Source organism: Lepidochelys olivacea, assembly GCF_965140295.1.
Source record: "Lepidochelys olivacea isolate rLepOli2 genome assembly, chromosome: 1".
Taxonomy (NCBI): Eukaryota; Metazoa; Chordata; order Testudines; family Cheloniidae; genus Lepidochelys; species Lepidochelys olivacea.
Genome location: NC_140411.1, coordinates 345,093,822 through 345,110,886, shown reverse-complemented (window position 1 = coordinate 345,110,886; position 17,065 = coordinate 345,093,822). Strand labels below are relative to the sequence as shown.

The 17,065-nt window shown below is 41.1% G+C and overlaps 1 protein-coding gene across 2 annotated transcripts in view; it reads right to left on the bottom strand.

Moving 5' to 3' along the window:
• MKLN1 (muskelin 1) overlaps positions 1–17,065 on the bottom strand; it is a 184,407-nt gene that overhangs the window by 76,853 nt on the left and 90,489 nt on the right. For both annotated transcript variants that reach the window (XM_084630954.1, XM_084630955.1), the window contains one exon: positions 14,010–14,122. In XM_084630954.1, the coding sequence (XP_084487080.1) occupies positions 14,010–14,122 (113 nt within the window). The remainder of the gene's footprint in view (positions 1–14,009; positions 14,123–17,065) is intronic.

Here is a 17,065-nt window from a genome sequence, read left to right as displayed (position 1 = left end):
CTGCAACTCCTGGTGTGATTTGGCCTTCCTGATTTCACTCCTGCATGCCCGAGCAATATTTTTATACTCTTCCCTGGTCATTTGTCCATTCTTTTTTGTGTTCAAGATCAGCAAGGATTTCATTGCTTGTAGATATGTTCTACGAATTAATTTCAGAAAGTTCTACGGCTTGTATTACACAGGAGGTCAGACTAGGCCATCACAGTGGTCCCTTTTGGCCTTGAAAGCTATACATCCCATATTTTTAATATTCGCAACAAAATGCTTACAAATCACCTCCAAACCAACAAGCATTCACTAGGTGAAATTAGAACCCTGTGGAAAATGAGAACAATTGCAACCTGTTCAAACCATCACAACCTAACAACAAAAATTAGGACATGTTTAATGATCTGCTATAAGCCACTTGCCCAGCTCCAATTCCAACAACACTATACAGCACTTTGCCCTGTTAGTTCCATGGCAGTTAGACTGGTAGGTTAGGGACCAAGCATGTGATCAATCATTTTGATGTTCTCACCATTTGTTCATAGTGGCAGCAAACAACAGAGAGAGAGAGAGAGAAAGAATTGTAAGGGGAGAATGGCCCTTCAATGTGAGACAGTGTGTGGGTTTTTCTTTAAGATGTCTTTTTCAACCAGCTCTAGGGGTCACTACCCAGCCAACCAACTACATGCATTTGATCACCATCATCAAGTATCACAGAGAGTGGGACAACACTGCCATATAGTGGGAATATGGAAGCCTGAGGCTGGATTGTATGGTTGTGGGGACTTTGTATTCTCAATCTCTGTTGTAGCTGACAAGGAGAGAAGGTAATAAAATTTGTAAGGTGGTTTAATTTCTGTTCCAGTGGTTTCACCTCAGGAGGTAAAGTTGTCAGGAGACAAGGAACCTGGCCTTTGTTCACAATTATTGGTTGGATGGTGGGAAATCAACCAACCATCTATCATTTAATAAAAGATGAGACCCCCTCCCTGACTTTGTGTACATTACACAGACTTTGGTAGATGCTGCTGCGGGGCCAGTTTTAGTTTAGCTATCAGCTGCTGGGTAATAGTACATCATAAACCAAGGGGGGGGGGGGGGAGAGGGAAGAGAAGAATTCAGTGGAAAGGAGGTGTGACCATGTTGATTGCAGCCAGCCTTAAACATAGGAGCTCTTCTCCAAAACTGGATCTGATACAGTATTTCAACTTATATGAGAGTCAGAGGATGAGATTAACATGGGGCTGGTATTTGTGTATCACTTGCACCATGGTACTACCAAGTCACTTCATGAGCCAACTAAATTCCTCACTACAGGGGCATTAGAATGTACAGATTGATGGTTCTCAGCAACTTCTGAGAATCTTTTAAGACAGCTCAGGATTTCCTGGTCACCATGACGACCATGGGACTATCCCAGGTAGGTACTGGCTCACCTCATACAGCTGGTCACATTTTGGAACTGGTTTTTGGACTTGGAGTGAAGGTTAGGCAACTGGATCCTAAACCTGTATCATGGACCAACCATTTCATCCTGCATTTTGAGGAGAGGGCTCATCCCTCCTGTTGGGGCAAGAGGTTTGTTTTGATGGTTTGCTCTCAAAGATTAATGGAACCAGAGATTCTAGAGAGCAAAGGAAGAAGAATCATGTTCCACAAACAGACCACTCCTTCAGTGGGTTGGTAGGAAACATATAATACTCCCATTTTGTGTCTCATTGATGGGGTGCCATCTTGGCCAGCTTCATTTTCACAGGTTACCCTGATTTACAGATCTGCAACAAGTGAAGACAGCTAGAGCACTGAAAGTGGAAGCCTCGTGCCATGGCTGATCAGTTGCAGCATAAAGACTTTTTAAACTCTTACAACATAGCTGTGTAAGAGACCAAAAAAAAACAAAAAAACACCTTTTCCTCCATCATAGCATCTGCAAAATTTCAGATAGATTTGTTTCAGGTGATAATCTGGTAAATCTGGATTGTCTCCACTCAGATGCTGATCTGAGTCCCTCCCACTGAGAAGAAATTGTTTTGTGGACAAGATTGATCATTTTAGGGATTGGCTGTCTATTTCTGTGATAGAGTAAGGTCCTAAGGGAACAAGGGCCTTCTCTTCTCCACAGTTTCAATCAGTGATGCTCCATGAGACACTGGAAGTGTTGGAAGAACTTCACCCCACCACCTGTACTTTGGATCCATGTCCTTCCAGGCCAGTGGGGAAGTACTAGCCTTTACTTGTGGAGATTGTCAGTGCCTCTCAGAGAGAAGGTAGGTTGCCTGCTGCTATGAAGGAAGCAATTACAAGGTCTTTCCTTAAAAAGTCATTGCTTTCACTAATCATCAAAAAGTATCACATCTTACTTTCTGGGTAAGACTGTGGAGAAGGTTGTGAAATAATTCAGATGCATTTGATCTCTCTGACCCTTGTCAGTCTGAGTACAGACCTGGCAATGACACAGAGACTGCACTGACCAATGATCTCCTGGCAATGCATAAAGATGTCCAATGCTGGTATTAAATCCATCAGCTGTTTTCATTACCATGAGTAGGGCTGCGTGTCTGTCACGGAGGTCACGGAAGTGATGGATTCCATGACTTTCCGTGACTTCTTCAGGGGCCAGCGTGACTGACTCTGGGGCCAGTTGCTCAGGTGGCCCCAGGAACAGCCACACCAGCCGTGGCCCCTGGCTGGCCAGAGCGTCCGTGGTCTGTGACTCCAGGCAGCTGGTGCCCCTGGCCTCATGCATCCCTCCCAGCAGCACCTCTCGAATGCTTCCCCCCCCACCCCCAAGATTATTTTTAGTATAAGGCCATGAATTTTTGATTTTTGCACGTGATCTGTCCATGACTTTTACTAAATACCCGTGACTAAATCACAGTCTTAATCATGAGGGGTCACTAACTCACCTGTAGACTCCGGAGGGGTTGACGTTCAGCAACTTAGTTCTCTTCTCAAGGAGAGCTTAATGTATAGTTGTAAGCAACTGCTCTTACACACAAAGAGCTCAAGTGCAGGGTGCTACAGGGTCCCATTCTGTCACCTCTCCTGTTCAATATGTATATGGGGCCAGTAGAAAGTTTAGTAAACAGGCACAGGGTTTCGAGTTTTGAATAGACTGATGACACCCACTGTATGGTTTCAGAGTAGCAGTAGTGTTAGTCTGTATTCGCAAAAAGGAAAGGAGGACTTGTGGCACCTTAGAGACTAACCAATTTATTTGAGCATAAGCTTTCGTGAGCTACAGCTCACTTCATCAGATGCATTCCTGTATGTGTCTATCGCATCAGATTTAGGTAACATAGAACAGCACCTCAGACAGTGTCTAACTGATGCTGGGGCATCGAGGAGAGTTAGCTGTCTGAGGCTCAACACAGACAAGTCTGAGGTAATGATGGCCAGTTGGGAGAAGAAGCCGGAGGAGGTATCACCACCCTCCGTGGACTGCAGAAGCACATCCGCCATTAGTTAATAGTGTCTACAAATGAAGGGGTAATATTAGACCCCCTGGCAGTGTTGGACAATCGTATCACAGCAGTGACTCAGTCAGCTTTTTACCATCTGCATCAGGCTAGGAGGCTGCAACATTTCCTTTCAGATGTGGACCTTGCCACTGTTATCCATGCTTTTGTTGCCTCAAGATTAATCTACTGCAATAAACGCTACATGGGGCTATAACTTAAGCCATTTGGAAATCGAAGGTGCAGAACACAGCGGCTCACTTACGTAAAGGGGGGCATCTTGCTGGAAACAAACAAAACTGCACTTGCTGCCCACTGAGTGGAGTTTAAGGTTTTGGTTATGACCTACAAAGCCCTAGATGGCCTGGGACTGCATCTACCCCATGCCACACTACCACAGCTGTGGTCAGCATGGGTGCTCAAGCTAGAGTCCCTCGTTGTAAGTGAGAGAGACTGGCACACAAGATGTTTCTCTGTGAGGGCTCAAACTCTGGAACTTGCTCTCTTCACAATAGTCTGAAATAGCCCCAACTTGGCAACCTTCCAGGCATGCTGCAAAATAGATGTTTGATAGAGCCTTTGGAGAAGGCTGAGGGTTCATTTTCTAGATGAAAAGTAGCTGGCTGGCTGATCAAATTCCTGTGGAACTGATTTTAGCACTGCTGAGGTTTAATCTAATTGTATTTATTATATGATTAAGTTAGCATGCCTAGAGCTCTGGATAGGCATCAATTTGAAACCTACATAAATAATTAAAATAAATCAAATAACCTGCAAGTTTCATTGTAGATAACCCTAAAAAGTGAACACAAATGTAAGATCCCTAAGCTGGTTCCAAAAACACCAATTTAGAACCTAAAAATGGAAGGTGACAAGAATCTGGATCACTTGTCTCATAACAGAGTAACCCATCTGCTCAATCATACAGGCTAACAAGAACATATCACTCTAGTGCTTCACTTTCTTCACTAGCTCTCTAAGGAAGATCAGGTAAAATTCAAGGTTTCAATCCTCATCTTCAAACCACTGTTACAAAAAGTTACCCTCACCACAGATGATCATGCCCTTCCATGACAGATAGATTGCACTGGAACAATGGAGCTATCAACTTAAAGCATTAAACCTTTGCACCCAGGAGACTTGTCTCAGAAACTGCTCAGAAGTTTTTAACTCACTCCAGTAAACATCAGAACCATGGTGATCATTAGCACTGTTAAAAACAAAATACCACTTCAAGAAAGCCTTACCATGACACCAAACGAATAAAATATCACAAAGTCCTGCTCCCTGAATAAAAACCTAGACAAATTTTCATTTAATAACTTCCTTTGGGAATGATTAACTTATGTACCACTGAAAGATAAAGTTCTAATTATCATGATAATTACACCTTTGCCTGCTCTACCTGCAACAGGAGGAGGCAGGACACATCGAAGAACCAGACTTCAAAAAAACCCATCCTTGAAGTAATTCAGATTACACTTCAACACAAAGCAAAGTAACTGGCCATAGCCTCACTAGTTTACAGCATGATGAATAACTTATGAAAAATGCAAAACCCTATGAAGATTAGAAACATACATTTCTAAAACAAGTCAAGAAAGAGGTGAGGTGGACTGGGGTTCTCAACCCTTTCTCTCTCTGAGGCGCCACAAACATGCTCCATGGCCCACGTGTGCCACAATAACTGGTTTTCTGCATATAAAATCCAGGGCCGGCATTAAGGGGTAGTAAGCAGGGCAACTGCCCAGGGCCCCACGCCACAGTGAAGCTAAGCTGCTCAGGCTTCTGCTTCAGCCCCAGATAGCGGGGCTCAGGGCCCCAGGCTTCAGCCCCATGCAGTGGGACTTCGGCTTTCTGCCCTGGGCCACAGCAAGTCCAACATTGGTCCTGCTTGGTGGACCTCCTGCAACCTACTCTCGGCCCTCCAGGGGGACCTGGACTGCTGGTCGAGAACCACTGATCTAACAGATGCTTTTCTACCTCTAACTTCCATGCAATACCACCCCTCTCAAAGGAAAAAGATGTTAACAGGTACTACAGTTAATAAACTGTAATAATAAAGCGAGTTAATAAACTGCAAAAGTTATTAAACGTTTAACAGATGTTTAAATGACCATAACAGTATACAGAAGAAAAAAAGATACGTCTTCTGTCCTCAGGAGCTGAAAATTTTACATATATAAAACACACAGAAGACATTGTAGGGCAAGAATGTATGAGAGGGAGGGTCTGGGAAATAACTAACGATGACAGGAGTAGGGGGATTTCCCAAGGAGGTATACATTGAGTAGAGAGGATGCTCATAGCACTTCCATTTTTCTACACATTTTGCATGTATAACTAAGCCAAAATCACAAGGAGGTTATGAATAAGTGTTATTTTACCGATCGGGAAGATGTGAAGGGCTGTCAAATCACACAGCAAGTCAGCACAGTGCTAGGATTAGAACTCAAGAATTCCTGGCTCCCAACATTAAAGTCAAGCTTCTTGCCCATGTTACCTCTTATGGTGTCTAACCAATCACATGCTTGCTATGGAACATTCATGGATTAAGTTCTATTAAACATACTGGATCTCTTTCAAAGCCTAAAATCCTGTGCGGGGGGGGAGGGGGGGAGAGATGATGATGCTCTTTCAAGCAGCATGTGCTATAGGGAGATGCCAACAAACTTAAGAAACTGAGTTGGTTGAACTTTAATACCTCACTAACCACAAACTGAGTATAATCATCTTAATACACAATTATACCCTTTCCTGCCAACAAAGTCACAAGAGATCAAGAAAGAATATTGTTAAATTGAAGGTACATTTCATCAAATTAGCTTAGTATCTGTCTACAGCTCTGAAAATCAATGGTTCCTCCTTTTTACCAAATTGGGATTGCTATTAACTTCACTTCTGTCAAATCTCACTAATCTGTGCAATTTTAGTTGTTGCATGAGTCCAACACAAGGACTCTACTAGTCAGAAGAAATGCAAAGACGACTGAAATTTTACAGACAGATCGGAACGCTGTTTTGGAGATACGTTCCCCCTGACAAGCAAGAAGTGTTTTTTAGTCTGGTTGACTTTTGTTAGTCTTCACATTGGCTTATAGACCACCAACGGTGCTGAAGAAATTTGTTCTCATCTACTGTGCGCACACAGAACAAGGGGAATAGCCTTTGGCACCAGCCACTACTCAGAACTAGTGCCTGTCAATACTAAAGTTAACATGCTAAGATTCCCCTCTAGCAGAAATTGGAAAGATCTGCTCCCCTCTTAAAAACTGTCTATAATAGCCAGTTGAAAATGCTATAATACTTTTAAATGAAATCCAAGGGTCTTCTGCTCTGCACAAGGAGGCATCATGAGGAGGAGTTTCAGTTTATTGCAGAATCCTTAAGATACAGAAAACCGATAAGTGATCTTCCAAATAAGGTCAGACAACTAGAACAAGACTACTATTCTGTGGTGCCTCATCAGGAACATAAACCTTAAGATCTAACAGAGACCACTGTTTTAGTTGTAAGACAAGCTTTTCAGAGAAATTACACATGCCACATGTGGTATTACACACACATAAAAGAGTGGTTCTTAATTTAGCATGTCATAACTTATGCTACCACATATCTTTTATGCCACTTGAGTATGCAACCTTAGCCTAGACACAAACGATTGAGCCCTCTCAGAAGAAGGATGATCCATGTGGAGAACTGGTTCCTTCACAAGATCTCCAAGGATCAAGGTTTGGGACCCTTCACAGCATGATGCATAATGCATTTATTTAAGTATTCTCTTCTCTGTGAAGCTGCTGTGAAACTCTCCATGTTTCAGTGGAAAGATGTTTATTTTGGACATTTGGAATTTTGAAAGTGCCTGAAGTTTGGATGCTATTATGCAGTTTTCAGAAGTGGGAACTGTAAGTGCCAGGTGATGGAGAGCAGTGGAGTGGAAGCGAATAGCTCTAGGTACTTAGTTGGGCTGGGAGAAGCAGGGGTGAGCTTTTCTTCAATGTTGTAGGGTTAGAAACCTTCATAAAAACACGGTGGGGTTAACAGAAATCATAGCAGAGGTTACAAGTAAAAAAATAAGCAAGGGCAATAGTAAAATTAGTCCCTGATCTTGCAAACAATTACCTGCATGAATAACTCATGCGGGTAAAAAGTATTCACTTGCATATTTGCAAGATCAGGGCCTACACGGTCAACTCTCTGGGGCAGTGACCATCTCTCCTTATGCGTTTGTAAGGTAGCTAGCACAACAGGCACCCGATACTAATTGAGGTATTTCTGTGCAAACTGCAACAGAAGTAATACCTGACTCTTAAATTATTTCATTTATTTACATTTAAAGTCTACAAAAATCACTACACAAATTTTATGCACCTTAACAATTAAAAACTCACCATCACTTAAAATAACTAATCTGACATGCTTGAAAAAAGACAGAAGGGCTAATATTAGGGATGGGTTACTTTCCCATATACTGTGAGCAGCGTGACTATGAACTTTTCTTTTATAAAAGTTTGTATTGTGCCCATGGTGACAGATACCACAAATCTCTGTGTACAGGATTTCTAGATTTTAAAAGATTTAATGTAATCTGTCAGACAGCACAAAGCTGCAGCTCTCTATGGGACCCCTTTGTGCTAGGCACTGTACAAATTCATAGCAAGAGAAAATCCTTGTCCCAAAGATCTTACAATCTAAATGGAAGACAAAGGTTGGGAGAAAGGGAATATTATCTTTGTCGCCTCCAATGAGCCTATTCCCATGCTTAGAGTTAGGCATGTGCCTAAATACCTTGCTAAATCAGGGCCCTGGTGAGGAAGGATGCTCTTATGGTTAAGGCACTACACAAGGAGTCCAGAGATCTGGGTTCAGTTCCTCGCTCTGCTGAAGACTTTCGATGCAATCCTCAGTAAGTTACTTAATTCCTCTGTGCCTCAGTTCTCAGTCTTTTGCTTATACATTGCATAAGCTCTTACCCTTTTTCTGTCTTGTATATTAAGATTGTAAACAGGATTTTAAAAGGTTCCTGTGACTGTACAGCATCTATGACATTGGAGCTCATATCAGTTGGGGGTCGCCAGAAGCTACTGTAATACAAATAAATTGGTTAGTCTCTCAGGTGCCACTAGTACTCCTTTTCTTTGTGCAAATACAGACTAACACGGCTGCTACTCTGAAACTTTAAATACGATCAGCTTACAACAACTGCAGTCTTTCATACAGCTACCCAATGAGCCAAAGCTTTCCTCCTCTAATTACTTTCACTAAATTCACGTATGACCTCTTCTAGGAAAACTAAACAAATCTGATATTTGAAAGTTATTTGTTACAGTGCCAGTTTCTAAGCAAAACGCAAAAACAAGAAATATTTCATACTTATCAATTGATAGTAAAACTAGAGACCAAGCAACATACAGATATTTAATGCAAGAATTAACTGGATATTGGGTGAATGAGGATAACATGACAAATGTGATAATATAGGCTCGAAGACTCCGATTTTCAAAGTTGTCTAGACGATTTGGGTATCAGATTTCCATTAAAAGTAATGGGTATTGGGTGCCCTGATCCCCTAGGAAGGTTTGAAAAATCTCAACCTAAAATATATTAATATTAAGCATTGTATGGCTGCTAATTATACCGTCAATTGATTGTTTGTAGGCAGTGTATTCAACACAGTTCAATGTAAGACCCATGATAAGGCTTCCTCATGAGGTAACATGTTTGTAAAGTTACCATATATGCAGAAACCCTGTTACAGGGGGAGGAAAAAAGACGGAATGGATGCTGGGTCCAGGTGGTGGTCAGGGGCTCCCCGGAGATGGAGGGACCTGCCCTCACATGGTGCTCTCAGAGTGGGAAGATGGGCCATTGGGTCCATGCACTGAATCCATGATAGGGAGAGGGGGAGTTAGCTCAGCCCTGCTCACTCCACTCCGCTTCAGCTGCTCTGGCAACAGCTTGCTTGTCTACTCCCCAAATTCTGAGCACAGTATCATCTGCTGCTGCCATGTTGCTGTGTGGGCCTAATGCTTTAAAACATTAATGTTCTGTTATTTTGGCCAGCCGCCCAAATTTTGCTGACAGCACCAGCCATAGAATAGAATTTTCAACAGTTTATAACTCAGCTAAACATGAATGGAATTTAATGGGACAAAGAAAAGGCATTTCTCTAGCCTGATGGCGCTCTCACTAATGAATTTGACAGGACTGCCGCAAACAATTGAGGCAATACAACTTCTTAAAAAAACCCAACACAATATCTTTCATAAAAGAAACGCTAGGCAACCTAAATATATGGACCACTACTGTCTCCCTTATAGTTACACCTCTTTGTCCTAGAACTGGTTTATTTTATATTACCCTTGAGATTACAGGGATAAATGGGATATGTTTATTGCATTCTGCTCATATTTTAGCTCAACACTTTAATTTATTGTGGATAGCTAAACCAGTGCCAAATTAATAAGCACTAAAGGCACAGAAATAAAATACATACATACATACTACAATATGAAGGGCAAATAAGATTTTAAGTTCTCTTGGGAACTATTGGAATATTTTCAGCAATTCCATGTCAGACTATTGCTTATAGTGACTTGTTTATGAATATTCTGACCTTTTTCGAGGAATATCTGAAGTGTCTTCTTTAGCATACCTATCCAGTTGAGATTCTAACCTTTCCATTTTTCACCTCGTTTTACCCATAGTTCATAAGAAAGAAGGGCATTATTAGTGTGTAAAGACATATATTATATCGTATATACTGACAGTATATTTTATTTTCAATCAATAAAATCCCCACATCACACTGTAAACCTCCCTCTGCTTCAAATTGCCCTCAAAACTTTGCATGAAGTCTTCCCAGATTTCCCCATAAAACTACCCTAATGTCTCTTTTCTCCTCCAAGCCATTTTTTTCCTCTTAGTTCTGATTATCTCTCCCCCGCCCCCCAAAACCAGTCACTCCTTTCCAAGATCCATCCTCCTTACACTCCCCCAGTCTCTCCCTTTCCCCAAATTTATCTCATTCTCTCCCCCTCATCCCCAACCCTTACTTTTCTCCTCAAACTGTTTTTTGGTACCTGTCTCCTTTCCCTCTTCTATATTGAGCCGTTTTCTCTTTCCTCAATAGCTGCCCCCTAACATCTAGCACCACTAGTGCCTGTCATCTCAGCGGTTTCCTAGGGACTGTCCTCCCATAGTACTTTGTCATCACAAAGTGTCCACCGTCCATAGCTGTCGTCCTCCACTATATCCATGCCCCTCACAGCTCCTCCTTCCTCTCCCGTTAAGGCGAGAAAGGGGAAGTGGAGGAGCAATTAACTCAGGCAGAAGCTTCTACCATGTTCCAGCCAGGCCCCTCTTGCCCTACGGATGCTCAGAGCTAGCAGTAATGGTGTCCAAACAAAGACGGAACGAAGGAAATGAGCCCAGTGCAAGCATGAGCTAGAGCTATAGGCTCTTATTTGTCCAGCAGGAGGACATGGCATAACTTTCCACCTATCCCTCCCTCCCCACAGCACAAGACAGGAACTGCATCCTGCCTATTAAGCTATTAATAGCTAATCAGCAGCCAGCAGGAGGAAAGAGGGGAGAAATAGAATGCTGAGCATCGCTGCAAAAAGCAACTTCAGAATCTCTTCTCTGCCCTCTCTACTGCTTTCACACCCTCCCCTTTACAGCCTCCAAAAGTTGGAGGAGGGGGGGAGAGAAGTATGAAAGATATTCACCAATCCTGCCTGGTAATTATGCCCATGCCTCATTATCTTCAGTTGGGTTGCACAAGTATGTGAACCATGATGCACCATAGGTACTGCATTTCAATACAGACAAATGGGAATTTATACATGTAGAAACAAGGAATGCAGGTCATACCTATAGAATGGGGGGGGGGGGGCTGTATCCTTGAAAGCAGTGATTCTGAAAAGTACTTAAGAGTTATAGTGAGCAAGCTTCTCAACAAGAGCTCTCAGAGCAATGTTATGGCAAACAGGGCTTATGTGATCCTTGGATGTATAAACAAGGAGTTGCAAGTAGGAGTAGGGAGGTGATTTTACCTTTGTATATGGCACTGGTGAGACTGATACTAGAGTACTGTGTACAATTCTGGTGTCCATATTTTAAAAGAGATTTTTAAAAATTGGAGACTGTCCAATTGAGAGCCACAAAATTGATTCAACCACTGGAAAAAAATGCCTTACAGCAGAAAACTTACAAAAAACTCAACCTGTTTAGATTATCAAAAAACAACAGTGCATAAGAACCATCATGGGGAGAAAATACTGAGTGATAATGGGATTTTTAGAAAAGACAAAAACCATGGCTTGAAGTTAGAGACAAAAACTCACATTACAAATAAGGCACGGATTTTTAAACAGTGAGGCTGATTAACTTTTGGAACAAACAAGAGAATGGTGGATTTTCCATCTCTTGATTGGAAGACATCAACAATGGGTGCCTTTCTGGAAGATACATTTTATCTAAACACAAGTACTTTGGTTTAATACAGGGGTAAATGGATGAAATGTAATAGCCTATGATATATAGGAAGTCAGACTAGATGATCTAATGGTCCCTTCTGGCCTTGAACTATGAATCTATAAATCTTATTGCTGCTTTCTACTAGCCCAAACTGCAGCAGGTCCAAAAGCTTCATGCATCAAACAAAGCAAAAACAGGATGAAGGTCATGGTGCAAGCAAAACCACTAAAGTTCTTAGGATTCCAAAGCCTCTGGCACTCCTCCCTTTTAGTTAGGTTCAAATTTTTAAGCGTCCCTTTTATTTGTGTAGCTGAAAGAAGCTGAAGGAAGTAACAAGTTCTTTCTGTACTGATGTCACATTCCAGCACTGGTTCCGAAGCTACAGTAGGCAGACTGCTTGTTCAGTGCTGTCAAATTATTTCTACACATGCTACTTGCTGAATTCTATCTTGTTGTATGAAGAAGAATTTCTGGACAAAAGAACCACAAAACCAATATATATATATATACACACTGTATAATACATTGATGATGATTTCATCCACTGGACAGATAAACTTCCTCATTGATTTCCACCACAACTTCAACAACCACCACCCATGCATTAAACTCTTCTCTGGACCACCCACACCAGCATCAAGCTCCTGGACATCATGATTAGCTTCAACAATGGAACCCTACTGACAACGATCTACAAAAAAATCCCTCAGATCACTACACCTACCTTCACAGATGTAGTAACCACCCCAAACACACCAAGTAACCTGTTATCTACAGCCAGGCACTCAACTATCACAGAATATGCTCTGAGGAGAAAGTCCGGCATATACACCTAAACATACTCAAAACCACCTTTACCAAACAAGAACACTCCACCAGAGAAGCAGATTGCATCAGTGAAGGGGCCATCCAAATACCCTGATAGAACCTGCTTCAATTACAGATATGAAACCCCCTCTGACCGCCCACCCTTAGTTGTCACCTTCCACCCCACACTGGAACCCATATGGGTAACATCTAACAACTACAGCCCATATTCAACGGGGACCCTATCCTGAAAGAAATATTTCCTGAAACTCCCGCCCCCCCTTCTGGCCTTCAAACAAACCCCAACCTCATCATCAAAAGCAAGCTCTCCACAGACCAGGGCACACCAGTTCAAAATGGGACCAGACCCTGCCAGAACAGATACAAAACCCGCAGTCATATCTCCACTGCTACAATGATCAACATCCCCCCCGAACACATCTTTCAAGATCCATAGGTCTTACACATGCCTATCACAACATGTGGTGTACCTCATGCGGTTCACTAAATGCCCCAATAAGAACTATGTGGGTGAAAACAGACAGACACTCTCTACGCTCTCGAATGAACTCATGTAGGAATATGATAAAAGACAAAAACACCCATCGCCTGTGGGTAAACACTTTTCATAAAGCGATCTTTCTGTATCTGACCTTTATGTCATCTTCAAATGAAACCTGCACAACACTTTCAAAAGATATACCTGGAGTTTAAATTCAAAATCATGGTTTTAATAAAGACCCTGGATTTACAGATTATTACAACAATCTGTAGCCCAACCACCCCCATTTTTATCCTATGACTAAAGAGGTGTTAAAAGGCCACATCACCTTGAATGGTCCTTTAGCATATATTCTAACTACTTATGCTAAACCTGTTCAATCTTTTATTTAGCTGTGACACTGAGTGCCTTTCCCAGACCTGAACAAACACTGTGTAGCTGGAAAGCCTGCCTCTCTCATCAACAGAAGTTGATCCAATAAAAGATATTACCTCACCCACCTTGTCTCTATCTTGTGGGTTATTCTGCTATTGACAAATAAAACCACTTCTTCCCTCCTCTACTCTGAAAAGTTTGAGGCTGAGAAGCCACTTTATTTCACATTCTCCAATATAAGCACTGCAAAAGTCCAGTAGATCAGCAGCGTCTGAAATCTGAACCTTAATGTAAGCAATACTCTAAACACAAGTATTACAGAAGCATGACCAATTTTGTAACTAAGAGAGGACACATTTAATCAGATACCAGTAATATGAATGTTTGGGGGAAATTTACCTCTTTTTCGGTATCTCTGGATATACAGGTCCACTGGTTTTCCTTCACACTGTATGCCCAGAAGTCAGCCAGATCCTGAGTCCCATCCCAGCCACCGAACAAATAAACAGTTTCTATAAAAATGTAAGAACATACATGGATTTTAAAAAACACAAAGCCAGTTAATTTGAATGCCTTGAAGAGGTATGATCTACCTAGGATGAAAAGACAGCACGCATTAATCAATTTCTAAGTCAGTGGACATGAAAATTCATACTAATTTCAAGCCAGTTCCTTTCTGGATACAATTCTCTCTCACCTGTTAATTGAAAGAGCAATGGGAAGGAGGTGGTTTATCTAATAATTTAGGTTTTCAGAGGGGCTTGACGCAGCCCCCTTAGATATACAGCCAATTTTCTAGGCTATTCTGATTTTATTTATAATGTCTGTCTCTATCTCAGAAGGGAGAATCAAATCCAGTATTTCACTGTATAAGAACTGGAGAAAAAGGACAAAAAATTTTTTTTTAAAAATCAACCAATATTCATGTTCAGGATACTGTGAATAAGTACCGCTTGTTCAACAGGGTGTTAGGCTTTTGTATTGTATGTGGTGCAGGCTATCAACTAGAACCTGAAATTGGGTTCTATTCCAAGCTCTGGCAGGCCTGATATTCGACATGGACTCAGTTACAAGTGTTCTAGCTTAGTCTGCCCTTCTGTAAAACAGATATACTTCCCTTAACAGTGAGGTAATTACAATTTATGAAGGGCTCTGAGATTGACAAGTGAGGAAGGCCACACAAACAAATTAGTAGCAGAGACAGAAAATTCCATGACTTCAAGTTCCAAGCCGATTCCTCCAGAGCTTGCTACCCCCAAGAGTTAAATGTCAGAGATAGAGGCATATTAAAACTATGACCCCATCAACCAATTAATGCCCAACATAATGGGCTCCAACAGACATCCATGCTCAGATGTAAATGAACGACTCTTCTGGGTGTGGGAGGCATAGAGTCTCTGCACAAAGGAGAAGTGAAAAAGAATCTCAGTGCTCTGATAGGAGGAGTAGGAGTAGGAAGCATCTAGTCTTACTGGCTTGGTAGCTTTGAAGTCTCAGATCTCCTCAAAAGAAAATTTGATTTTAATACCAAAAAGCAATCGATTAGTGAACTAGAATTCAAATTTATTTTTCTCAAAATGTAAGAGCATTTCTAGGGGGGGCAACTTTCAAAACCCTTTAAGTATTTACTTAAGTACTTTTCTTAAAAAATTGTGCACTAGTTTACTATAACTGTCTGCCAACTTTCAATGCGGTACCAATTAAACAGCACAGTTAAAAATGTGATATAGAATTTAAATGGCTATTGACCCTTGTCTATAATTGTGCTAGTGGGCACCACCATGAAAAGGTTATCCTGGTTCATTAACTTTAATTACCCTTCCTCTTGGGCTCAGGGCTCCCAATGTTCCCTGCGAAGAGCAAGTCCCTTTGTGCACATAAATTCTCACAGTTCACAAAACCCACATTACCACAACAGCTTCATTGATAGCTGAAGAAAATAAAAGATTTGGCACAGACCACGTATCCTATTGGGTCGCTGCCAAAATGTCATGCCTGCCTATGAAGGCTTTGTTGCTCCAGTTGAAGTTTAATAGCAAACCTGAATAAATCTAATGAAAGCTAAACCTTTCATCTACCTTAAAAAAACCTGGTAAAATGAAATAATCTTGCAAGCGTTCAAAAGGAGTGAAATACCATCATAAAGTAAATGCCAATGGTAAGCACCTCAGTGCTTACAAGTGGCAATGAAAAGACAAATGTACACAAACAATGTCAAATTTGCTTTTATTCTTACTGCATAACCACATTCCAGCTCAGCAATAAAGGCTCCATCATTACCCAGTCCAGAATGACTAACATTCCTTCCTTTCTACTGGCTTTTTAGCTGATGCACAAAATAAAACCCAACATCTTTTATTATTTATTGTATTACCAGCACAATTTTTGTATTGTAATTTATTTATTACAGGATTTTTTTTAGAAGGACATCGGTGTTTCCAAACACAAATTTATCTGCCGCCAAGAGATTCATGGTTACTTTTTTTTTTTTTAATGTTTTTTTCTAATGTTTACAACTATTCTTCCAAGGTTTAAGTAAAATGTATTTTTATCCTTCACCAAAAATCCAAAGTAACTCAATTTTGCAGCAACAGTTTCACTTCCTAGCTCCCTTTATATATGTGCACTATTCCACCATCAAATTGGATATCTGTGACATTCTCCATAACTCTGTGCTTGCCATTAAGTCATCAATTTTATTACATTCATAGTCTCTGTCATACTGCATTTATCTCTGTTCACAGCGTAACAAAACACACTGTGGTATTGGAAATACTGTGGTAACAGTTGGTAAATGATGATTATGCTGCATTGGCTGTTCAGAACAATCACAGTATCTGTTTTCCCTAAACACACTTACACATACAGCTACTAGGCCTATGATTGCAGTGAAAATGTTTCAGCAGGATCCAAGATTTGTGAGGGAGGACAAGTCTGGTGAATGCATTTGGAGCAGTCTGATGGTGATACTGACCCTCTTAGTCTTGGCTTAGGCAACATATCATACTTATGGGTACAGAGGCTGCACTTTGAAACTTTCAGTTGACCTTTAGAAAACACAATACTAGTATTAGTGGTATTCCCCATTTTAAGTAAATGGACTAGCTAGTCAGGACAGGGACCACATGTTCCTATGTGTTTGAAGACTGCCTAATGCAATAAGGCTCCAATTCCAATTGAGACCTCTTGGTAATCTAGTCAATTTAACATTTAAAATGGCAAAAAAAAGTAATGTGTGTCCTAAAAGTACAAAAAGGTAAAAGGAAGCTTCACATACAGCCATTATAGGGAAACAATTCAATCTCACAAGGATTTGTGAGACTGAGGAGAGAAGATAAAATTGATCCATTCCCAGTGGTGCTATTCTGATAATACAAGTTAAAAGATGAAAATACAGAAGTGCAGGTCGTAGCAAACCTCATCTTCACTCAATTCTTCAGATACTTTAGATACAA